Source organism: Molothrus ater, chromosome Z, assembly GCF_012460135.2.
Source record: "Molothrus ater isolate BHLD 08-10-18 breed brown headed cowbird chromosome Z, BPBGC_Mater_1.1, whole genome shotgun sequence".
NCBI classification, from domain to species: Eukaryota; Metazoa; Chordata; class Aves; order Passeriformes; family Icteridae; genus Molothrus; species Molothrus ater.
Window position 1 is genome coordinate 26,364,592 of NC_050511.2, and position 11,786 is coordinate 26,376,377.

Sequence of the window (11,786 nt, forward strand, 5' to 3'; positions counted from 1 at the left end):
CTTGACAATTGACTTTTTACAAAACACACCTCTGAATGCAGATGAAATGTCTCTTTGGTCTTTCAGGTCTGGGGATTAGTCCCACACCTCAAAAAAAGGTGATACCACCCTGAAGTTGGACTCTGAAGCAGATGGGCTTTAAAACTGTTATATAAGTGTATCAGGCATGTTATCTGGTGTCATTGTTGATACAAATGCCTGTGTTCTCATTTGGCATTTCATGTTCTGTAAATCTTGTGCACATGATGAATCTTTCATTTTATAAAGGTACTGAATATGCACAAAAAGGAGAATAAAATAATGACTTTATTTTCCTTCGGGGATAAATTAACTGAAAGATACTTTATCTTGCATAACTTTCCAACCTGTTCAGAAAAGCATTTTATTGATTTTGCTACGAAGACATAAAAGCAGGGGAAGGGAGGAAAAAAAATGAATTCACTTACAGAAACATAAATGTGCAAGCATCTGGAGTTTCCCTAAATGCAGGGTTTCAGTTGTGTACTGACAGATTTGCCTGCATTCACATGGCATTTGTGAACAAATTCATCTTACAGCCACCCCAGAGAGAAAAGTAATATGTAAAATAGGTCTTGCAAGGAGAAAGGCAGGTGGCAGTGAAATGCTGTGCTCTGACACATTTCTGAGAAGTTGTCAAAGGCTAGGTAAGAGCAGATAGGCCCTGGAGCTCCAGTTTTGGGCAGATTTCCTGCCTGCAGAAATCTTAGGCATCCCCTATACTTTAAATTAAATCTCAATTCAATCTAATTTTTGTTTGGTTTGCTTGTTTGTTTGTCTGCTTGTTTTGCTACAGATATTGAATCATCTTCAGCAGAAAGATCAAACTGTGATACCTGCAAAAGCTCATAGCCTCTGTGGTCAGTGGGTTTTCAGAGAACTGAATTTTGGCATCCTCGCATTGGGACACATCTTTTAAAGAAAGATGACCCTTGGCTAACATGGAAAGAACTATTATCACACTTGTGGTGAAAAATGCAAATTTGACGGTATGATTTTTAAAATTCTGTCTCTTTTGACAAGCTATTTTCTGAAAAAAGAGACAAGTTAAAATAATCCTTGCCTCTTGTGTTATAAAATAACTCTTGACTCAATTGACAAATACTTTTTTTTCCCCTTAAATTAAGCAAATATATCTCTGTTCAAAATAAGAAGTGCAAATTTTCATGTTGAACACTAAGTTTTGTTTGACCACACAATATTTTAGTGATGCAGAGGATTAATTAAATATATATATATATATATATATATATATTTTCCTGCAGTGATACCTTTGAGAAATTGCTTTGTTCATCCAGCTGTATTGTCCAGGCTGCCACTACAGGCAGATGAAATTTTAAGGATCCCTTGGCATTTGGCAGGAGTCTTGTTCTGCCCAGACAATGCCGGGACCCGTTGCTCAGAGCTTTGCTGCGCTGGTGGGGGCTGCCCCCACCCCACCCTCCCAGCAAGGGCAGCCGGAGCCCCGTTTCTGCCGGAGCCGCATCTGCCGCACCCAGCGCGGGCCCGCAGAGCCCTCCCCAGGGGTGGCGGTGCCCAGCCTGGCTCTGGCGGTGACAGCCGTGCCACCGCGCTGGCGGCAGCGGGACTGCTCCTGAGCCTGCGGAGCGCCCGCGCCCGCGCAGCATCCTGCGGTTCCCACGGACGGCTCCTGAACCTTGCGTTTCCCTGCTCCATCTTGTGGCAAACAAGGGTATCTGCCCGTCCGAGCAAGTACTTCATGCCGAGGAAGAGAGCACATCGGGATGGGGAGGGTTGAGGCTGGAAGCATTGATGCTCAGAAACACCCCGAGTAAAGGAAAAAAAAAATTCAAACATCAATAAGGATGCTTTGAGCCTGGTGAGGTCTCTGTAGGATCTCAGAGTCCAACGGGTTGTTGGGTTTTTTTAAGGGTTTTTTAAAGTCTTTTTTTGGGCACTAGTGCAGCTGCGGCTTTCTTGGAGCAAGAGACCTTCCGCATCGAGCCTTCTGCACAGCTCCTGCCCCTGTCTGAACAGCCCCTCAGGAGCCTCTTTTGGGTGCCCCAGGACCGCTTTTGCTCCTGTCAAACAGGTGATTTCACTGTCAGCTCTCTGGGAAATGCCACAGAAAGCTCTCTCTGCTCACAGGTCGGCTTGTCCAGGTGTGAGGCCCACCAGACACCAGTGCAGTGGGCTCTGCAGAGGCTGGCAGCTGCTCCAGAGGCACATTGCCAAATCCCCACTAGCTGACCTCTAGCAGTGGCAAGGTGATAAGGCCAACAATGATGTAAACAGTAACAATAATAATTTCTCCCTCAAAGGAATGACGTGGAGAGCCCTAGTGTGATGCTCACATTCTCCAGTATCTCTCATACCTGTAGATAAGGGAATAGTCGGAGGGACAGCAGGGGTAAGCACAGCACAGTGGGGATGTCCTGTGCCAAACTACCCCTTGCCTTGTCCTTGCTGGTGTTGTGCTGCTTTTCTGGGGGTCCCTGACTTATCCTGCCTGTGGGTCTGAAGGGCCCCCTCTGCAATATTTGTTGTATGCTTGGTGAACAGGTTTACCTCACATTTGTGCTGACATCTTCAAAAAATGACTCTGATTCCCTCAATATACTGTTTCAGTGATTCATTCTTTATGTGCATTTACTCAGCAGACGTGAGTGGGGAAATAAGATTTATGCTAAATTTATATGTTAATTTTAATATTGAAGCTATCCTGTATTTGAAGAATAAGATCAATTCTTCAATTTCATTTCTTACGTGATATTGCATATTGTCATTACTGGAAAATAAAATTATTTCTGAATGCATACTATCTAAACTTCAATTTTAGTGGACATTTAATTTTGACGCATCATTCTTCTCCCTTCACTATAAAAGCTAACTTAATACAATATTTAACATTTTCACACTTGTCTGCCACTGAAAGGTAACAAAGACGAGACTTTTTACCCTAAATGATGTTTCGTTAGTGTTGCTCCCTGCAACATTTCTGCACTGTCACAGACTTCGCACCTGACTCAGTGTTGCATGCATGCTACAATAGGAATCTTGGTTAATGGTTGTGCTCCTCACTGGAGATTAATTTCATTAATTTCCACGTTAGCAGCAGTTCTTGAGAGCCATGGCCACAGCTGTTCACTAAACATGCCTGTACACAGGCCAAATCCTAACCTTAAGTGCAGAATCCAGCCCTTAGATCATGTAGAGGATGGATACAGAGAATCGCATGTACAGAAAGATTTAGCCTCTACAGAGGAAGATATATTTTAAAGAGGCCTCCTGCCAGAGACTGTGCTCTCCTGAACCTGCAACAGAAAGAAAATATTTACAACACCTTAGGAGTGTGGTTTGCCACTTTATCTCTTTGCAAGCTGTGCAGGAGATTAAGCTGAGAGATAGATAGGAGAAACCTTTGCAAGGTTACCTCCTTGCTCTGCCCTACACCTTGAGGAAGAATTTTCCCTCCCTGTGAGACAAAGATAACTGCTACAACAATTTAATTGTTTTCATCTGAAAATTTGCAAAGAGTTTAAGTGTTCTGTAAGTAAGACAGGAGACATAGTGTTTACCAGATGATGTATGGTAAGATTCTCTTTCTGATTTTTTCTCTGTGAGAGTCTATAACTTTTCCATGTCTGACCTGTGACTACATTCAGCAAGAATTGTCCTGAAAACCTCAGGATTATCCTTAGATAGTCCTGAGCAAACAACTGTCACAAAATGCCTAAAAGTTGTGAGACCTAAGGTAAACACTTACCTAAGGTAAACGTTTGGGTTCTTCCTCCATCTTCTGAGTTTATAGACTTTATACATTCCAACTTTCTTCTCTGTAACACCTAGATAAAACCAGAAATCTTGTGACAAAATTGTACTAATTGCCTTTCCCCCCCCCGAGAATACATGAATCAGCAAAAGGTTGAGGAAAAGTGAGAAAGCAGAATTCAAGACACAAAGAAATCTATTTATTCTTCCAGGACTCATGTGTCTTGGGGAGGTGTGCAGGCTCAGGAGGAGCTGGTTTCCGTCCTCTCTCTGGAGGCTGAAAACACCCTGGCACTTAGGCCAGCAGTTCTGATCTCAGCTTGGGGGCTGCAGCCCCCCAGGAGTGGGCACGCACCTACAGGAGGAAAGCAGTGAGGAGGAGTGTGGCAGCAGCATGACTGTGAAGGTGCTTGTGGTCATTCATAGAAGCTTTCCTGCTTTGCTGCATGCAGCAAAGCTCAAACCCAGTTTTGGAAACATCTTTCTTTGCAGCCTAGTCCCTCTGCACATTGCTGACATTCCTTCTTGCCATGGTGAGTATAAACTGGGAAGAGTGAGAGATAAAATTCAGAGAAAAATATAAAGGAGACATTGAAATACTCAGAAACACTTCTGTGCTACTCGTCAAATCTGAATTTTTTTATCACTTTATCACTGATAAGAGCTAAACGACTCATGTGACGAGAGATGCAGAAGCAATCCTCACAGGCCTTTGTACCTGAGGGAGAACTGTCCTAAAATTTTAAGTTTCTCTGCCTCTGCACATTAATATCTTGGGAACAGGTCCCTGAAGGGTGCTTGCAGCTGTTCACATTGCACAGATAGCAACTTTCCTGGGAACCAAAATCAGTTGGTTCTCACCTTGAACATGCCTTTTTCTCTCGTAAAGTAAGGATAATGCTCAATGGCTGGTATGGCTACATATTCTATGAGTGAAAAAAACCCCACATTCTCAAGATAAACATTCCTAAACTACAGAAAAATATTCTATATGGCTCCATCCTTACTCCAAACCCTCTTCAGGAGACTTTAATACCCTTCACAGATTTAACCCAACTCACAGCCCAGTTATTACATTTTAGACCATATGACTTAATCACTAGTAGAGTTATGGTCATCTATGTGTAAGTTATGAATTTTCTTCCTTGCTCTTTCTCCTGTAATTTCTTTTTTTCTAATGATCTGCAGAGATATAAACAAAAAGAACATTTGGCTACATATATTTTTCTTCTTTATCTCCATTGCCAAATAATCGATTTTCAGGAAGAAGATGGTATGACGGAAAACTTCATATATTTTTAATTTTTCTCAAAAATTTTACAAAACAAAAGTGGTAAGTTTTCTAAGGCTCCAAAGGGGAGAGACCATTAGTTTAACTTACCCACACACATTTCCTTTGCCAATTCTCACCTATGTTGGTGAGACCACCCTACAGGCAACAACAGCTACAGCCCTTGCACACAAGTGGGAATTGGGCTGGACTTGGGGTTGCTTTGCAGAACTTTGAAACACATCAGGAGGGAGGGAGGGAGGGAGGGGGGGGGGGGGGAAGGAAAGGATAATTTCTGACCTTCAATAGCTTCTGGGGAGGGGGTCTTTCCCAGGCCCAAGCCTGAGCTATCAGAGTTTATGCCCACATTGCTGTTGCCTTGAAAAGGGAACAGAGTGATCTATACCAGAGCAAGGGGATGAAAGGAGCTGGTCTCCCTGTGCTGTGCTCAAGCCTCCCTCCTCTCCCAGAAAGTTCACTGCATGAGGTTTTAGCAGACTTGCTGGTGTTTGTATATGAAAAGCTATGACCAATTCCCAGGTGAACGGCTTATTTTCTGACATAGAAAAACTCATGCAAACACCCTCTTGTTGAAATAATTTTTGGCATTCCTACATTTCCTGATTTGGTCATCACTGCTCTCCACTGTTTTAACAGTTTATATTTTTTTTTCTGCTGTTCTCTTGTTCTGGCAGTAGAAGTAACTGTGGTAGTGGGTGTGGTGAGAGGCAGTACAATCACCACCGTCCTGCTCGTAGTGGCTCTTCTCTGACCTCTCAGTTCCTTTGCAGCACCATTCCTCCAGTGTTTTTCACACTTTCTGAGGCCTGAAAATGCAGGTCAGCTAGTTACTGTGACCTGGTTTTAATTCACCTGCAGAAGCTTAAAATTGCTGCCTGAAAGGACTCAAATTGCTTTTTTTATTTCACCAGTACCCTAAATAATCCCTGGTGGTGAAGAACTGGTGACTGCAGCCATTCAGCCACAGGAGAAGTTATCTTCTCCTCCTTAAACTGGGAAAGCACAAGTTCAGGCAAAATTGTGAACTGTGCGTACAAGATATTTGAGAGCTCCTCGGGAAATAGGTTATATTTTTCCCTTCCAAATGTCTAGAATTGCGACTGTGTTTGAATTCATCCCTGAGTTGAGATTAGAGGTGGAAAAAGTCAGTTGCAAATGACTGTAACGTATATTACTCAGACTACATAATATACATTACTCAGACCACATAACATATATTATTAAAAAAAAATACCCAAAGTAAATGCTGTTGAGCACTACTTGACCTGGACATAAAAAACATGGCCTTGTCTTCACACAGAAAAAGGCAATCTGGCTGTATTTCAGCCAAGTACTGGGGGGATTTGCAAGGGCTGAGGAGCGGCGATGAGTTAGGACCGGGAAGAGAAGAGAGCTCGGCTTTGTCACCAGCCCTGTGCCTCGAGTCGATGGCCCCACCTAGTGACAGAGCGGGCACAGAGCGGGCACAGAGCGGGCACGAAGCGGGCACGGGGCGGGCACGGGGCGGGCACAGAGCGGGCACAGAGCGGGCACAAAGCAGGCACGGAGCGGGTACGGAGCGGGCATGGAGCGGGCACAGAGCGGGCACAGAGCGGGCACGGAGCGGGCACGGAGCGGGCACAGAGCGGGCACAGAGCGGGCACGGAGCGGGCACGGAGCGGGCACGGGGCGGGCACGGGGCGGGCACAGAGCGGGCACAGAGCGGGCACAAAGCAGGCACGGAGCGGGCACAGAGCGGGCACGGAGCGGGCACAGAGCGGGCACAGAGCGGGCACGGAGCGGGCACGGAGCGGGCACGGGGCGGGCACGGGGCGGGCACAGAGCGGGCACAGAGCGGGCACAAAGCAGGCACGGAGCGGGTACGGAGCGGGCACGGAGCGGGCACAGAGCGGGCACAGAGCGGGCACGGAGCGGGCACGGAGCGGGCACAGAACAGGCACGGAGCGGGCACAGAGCGGGCACGGAGCGGGCACGGAGCGGGCACAGAGCGGGCACAGAACAGGCACGGAGCGGGCACGGAGCGGGCACGGAGCGGGCACAGAGCGGGCACAGAACAGGCACGGAGCGGGCACGGAGCGGGCACGGAGCGGGCACAGAGCGGGCATAGAGCGGGCACGGAGCGGGCACGGAGCGGGCACAGAACAGGCACGGAGCGGGCACAGAGCGGGCACGGAGCGGGCACAGAGCGGGCACGGAGCGGGCACGGAGCGGGCACGGAGCGGGCACAGAGCGGGCACAGAACAGGCACGGAGCGGGCACAGAGCGGGCACAGAGCGGGCACAGAGCGGGCACGGAGTGGGCACGGAGCGGGCACAGAACAGGCACGGAGCGGGCACAGAGCGGGCACGGCGCGGGCACGGAGCGGGCACAGAGCGGGCACGGAGCGGGCACGGAGCGGGCACAGAGCGGGCACGGAGCGGGCAACGAGCGGGCACAGAGCGGGCACAGAGCGGGCACGGAGCGGGCACAGAGCGGGCACAGAACAGGCACGGAGCGGGCACAGAGCGGGCACGGAGCGGGCACAGAGCGGGCACAGAGCGGGCACAGAGCGGGCACGGAGCGGGCACAGAGCGGGCACAGAACAGGCACGGAGCGGGCACGGAACAGGCACGGAGCGGGCACAGAGCGGGCACAGAGCGGGCACGGCGCTGGGGGCCCGCGGGCGCCACCCGGCCCGAGCCGCGCCGCTTCTGTGTGACGTTGTGGCCGGGTGATGACGTTGTGGCTGGGTGATGACGTTGTGGCCGGGTGATGACGTTGTGGCCGGGTGATGACGTTGTGGCTGGGTGATGACGTTGTGGCCGGGTGATGACGTTGTGGCTGGGTGATGACGTTGTGGCCGGGTGATGTTATAATGAGGAGGGGCGGGTCTGTCCCTCCCTGATTCCGCGCGGCTCTGGCAGCTTGGCCAGGGCTCGGTTTGCCGTCTGCTCTGGGGCTCAGCTCAGCGGGTGGCAGGGCCGGTGCCTCCAGGACTCCTGCCCCCCCGGACCTGTCTTTTCAAACAGGAGGCAGGCACCACGGCAGGCATCGGCTTCACTGCAGCCTCTGCCGGCTCGTGGGCAGCATGGAGCCCCAGGGCAGAGTGGGAGAGCCGGCAACTTCCCATTTGCCTTGCATGCATGTGCATGCATGCAAACAGCTTCTCTCTGAAGCCCTCTCTCACAAAAAGTCAAAGATGTCAAAGGTATTTCTGATATCCTATTTGACTGTGGAGGTGGGCCCAACAAATAAAGAAGGAATGCTTTAGGAAGCCTGTTGTGGTTTAACCCCAACAGTCAATTAAGAGCATACAGGCACTTGGTCAGCCACCAGACCCCAGATAGAAGGGAGAACAAGACAAAAAAGGAACCTTAAACATTGAGATAAGAACAGCTCAAAAATTCAAACTAAACTAAACTAAACTGAACTAAACTAAACTACTATCACTGCTAACAATGATAAAAACACTAATAACACTTGTAATGGAAAGGATAGGGGGAGAGAGAAATGAAACCAAAGAGAAAAAGTTGCTGAGCACACACTGACCAATACCCAACCTGTCCCCCAGCAGCAGTCAGCTCCTCTTGGACAACTACTCCTCATTTATATATTGAGAGTGAAGTCGCTCTGTGGTCCAGAGTATCCCCTTGGCCAATTTTGCTCACCTGTCCTAGCTATGCTTCCTCCCATATTCTTGTGTCCCTGCTCCATGGCAGAGCATAGCAATTTGAAAAGTCCCTCACTTAACACTAAGCACTCCTGAGCAATGACTAAAACATCAGTATGTTATCATTATTCTCCTATTAAATCCAAACCAGAGCACTGTATCAGCTCCTGAGAAGAAAATTAACTCTATCCCAGCTGAAACTAGGACAAAGCCATATGACAAACCTTTGGTTCATCTAGTGTATCAGTGTTTCAAGGTATTTCATATTTCCTTTCTCCTTTATCATTCTAGAGACTTATTCTTTTCCTCACTATGTAAACAAAATTTTACATTTTCCTTGCTTCTTCTAGGCAGTTAAACAATGTCAGTGGGATAAAGCTAATTAGTGTCTGGTCAGTCCAGAGATGTCTGGCAATGTTAATATATATGTGGATGATGTGTATGCCCTTTCAACCGAGGCTGTCTGTTCTGCACCACTAGCTGCTAGCTGCTTTTTGATATGAAGATGTAAACCAGTTACCTTTCTCTTGGGCATCTCAAGTCTCTTTTTTGCTACTTATTATCTTGATCTGTCTTGGTTATAGCTCCTACTAGATTATTTCAGTGTGCTGTATCACAATACGAACTGTAAGTCTGCCTGGAAAGTAGGACTAATTGCCAGATGCAGCAGTTTGTTTCACATTCTCAAATGAAAAACATTTTGTAGTCAAAACAAAGCGCCTGTGGTAATGCCTTGTGTATCTACTGGAAGTAGGATTTACTTAGACTATCTTTCTTTTCATGCCAAACAGTCCCTATTACGTCCCGTCTGTGAAGTAGTCCTCCTGATAGGCTTGAATTTACCTTTAAAATATCCTAACTGCCTTGCTATTTGACAGTGCTAAGGTCTCAATTCAGAATGAGGGACAGGTGGTATGGGTTTGGTTTGCTGTACTTTTAACTGTCTCTGTGTCTGGAATAAATGTAGGGAGGCAGGGAGCTGTGAAAACAGCAGGTCACCAACATTTCTTCTACATCTCTCTGCAGCTAAGCTCTCCACCTCAACAGCATAGGAATTTCCCATTGCCACTACTTTTCTGCTAATTCCTACTGTAATTTCAGATGCTGAGGAAAAAAAAAAGAAACAATCCAGCCAGTTCAGTAGCATTTCTGCAATATGAGAAGAATATGCATTGGGATATTTTCCTTGCATTGACACAATTACTATCATGTACTTTAACAAGTCTTTAGTGTTGGGAGAGATGGGAGTAATGTTGAGTAGTTTTCACCTAATTTGCTCTGGGTCTTGTGCTTTATGCTTAGGAAATAAGAAGTACACAGACACAGTGCCTCACTGCCTTTGTAAATCTCTTTTTGTGTGGATGCTCGGGCCACAAGTGTTTTATGAGACATTTTCTGTGGAAAAGCTGGTTTCCTGTCTCCAATGTGCAAGATTTTGCAAAGTTGCTAGTTGTGTAAATTCTAAACTCACATGTCTCCTTCTCAGCAGAGTCAGCTAGTGGTTTTTTTTTTTTTTTTGCATAGAGATGTCTTGGTCTGGTTTGTTTTGAGTTTGACTAGGATGTTCATTTTACTTGATGACTGCTTTGCTTTTAGTTTGCATCATTCCAAGGTCTTTGGCTGACCCAAAGACCCATCAAGGGAATATTAATAAAAAAGCATTTCATTACAGTGAAGTGAGTTCACTATGTAACACTTTTCAATGGTGCACATGAAATAAAGACTAAGCCAAGGATAGTAATACCTTGGATGTGGCCTCAAGTGAATTTCCTTATGGACTTCACTGCTGATTGTGGTGTTTTCTGATTTTCCCATTAACAATAACATTTTTGGAACACATCCTCTTTCTTGTTCAGTAGTGATATTGAGCTAATGTACAACACAGAGTAAAGTTTATGTTACCAAAATTCATTCCTTGAGATGAGTGTCAGTAGGCTAATATCATTGTAGGGATTTTGTGAAGAACTCCAGTGTAAATTGTTTTACCACAAGAATCTTTTCTCAAGATTCCCCTTCATGCTGCCTAAAGTATCTGTGTTCACACAAAACAAATCCCCTTACCTGTGAGTAAAATACTTTCTTAATAAAATGTGGCCTGTTCTCTAACTGTCTTTCCTGTGTCCTGATTTCTGACTCTCTGTGATTTGCTTATAATAAAGCTGTTGCTTTATAATGCTCAAGTTACATCTCAAAAGGATAGTGCTGTGTTTATGACTGAGCATGGTTTGTGCTGGTAAAAGTTCTGATTCTTTGTCATGGGCAACTGAAAATAAAACACAGGAAAATGTAATAAACAGATGTTCCTCTTGCCATTCCAAAGTGCTGCAATATTTATATCCCAGAACTGTCCCTTTCTTTGTATGACCAAGGCTCTTGTTTTATTAGAGATGTGCCAAGCCATAAAGCCCATTTCAGCCTCCTTAGCTGTGTCTGTTACCTTTACATGTTAGAAGCAGGAAATGACTGCAGAGCACAACATCCTGCGAAGGATTATGATTGCACTTGCCTGTTTGTGTTTTGGCATTGCTCGGAGGCTGCTGTGAAGTTTTAGGATTACAGTGTGCAAGGTTTGATGCAGAATGCAAGTTACTAAGTTTGCACTCCTAATATTACAGAGCTGAAGGGTCATTGCCCAACTGCAAGAATGGCTTTGCCCGAGAGCAATCTGTGAGAGGTGATCGTCCTACTCCTGATTTTGATCATTCTTATGTACTAAGAGGTGGCAAAGTTATCTCAGTGCTCACGTGCCTTGCCACATGGTGATCGGGCTTCTCTGTAACAATAATGAATTGGTCATTTATACCAGCACATCTGGCTTGTCCTGGGCGTGTTATTTATGGCTCAGATGCTGACACGGTCTGATAGCTGAGTGGTAGACAAGCTGTGATGGCATACTGGATACTGTAGGGTGTGACACAGATCTGAAAAATACCTTTTTAGGTGCTGTTGTTTTTTGTTTATTTGAATTGCCTCTTAGCTTTGTTGTTGTTGACAGCAGCACCGCTAACCCTTCTTTCATGCTCAAAAAACCCCCCCAAAACAACAAAAACAACAAAAAAACCCCCAAAAAACAACAACAAAAAATCACAGAAGTCC

General features: G+C 46.2%; 1 protein-coding gene across 1 annotated transcript; it reads left to right on the top strand.

Annotated features, from left to right (window-relative positions):
* The first annotated feature begins 6,468 nt into the window (after positions 1–6,468).
* On the top strand, positions 6,469–7,755 carry LOC118699648 (hornerin-like). Its single transcript, XM_036403743.1, has one exon. It carries the CDS (start codon positions 6,469–6,471, stop codon positions 7,753–7,755), a length of 1,287 nt encoding a protein of 428 aa, XP_036259636.1.
* The last annotated feature ends 4,031 nt before the right edge of the window (positions 7,756–11,786 follow it).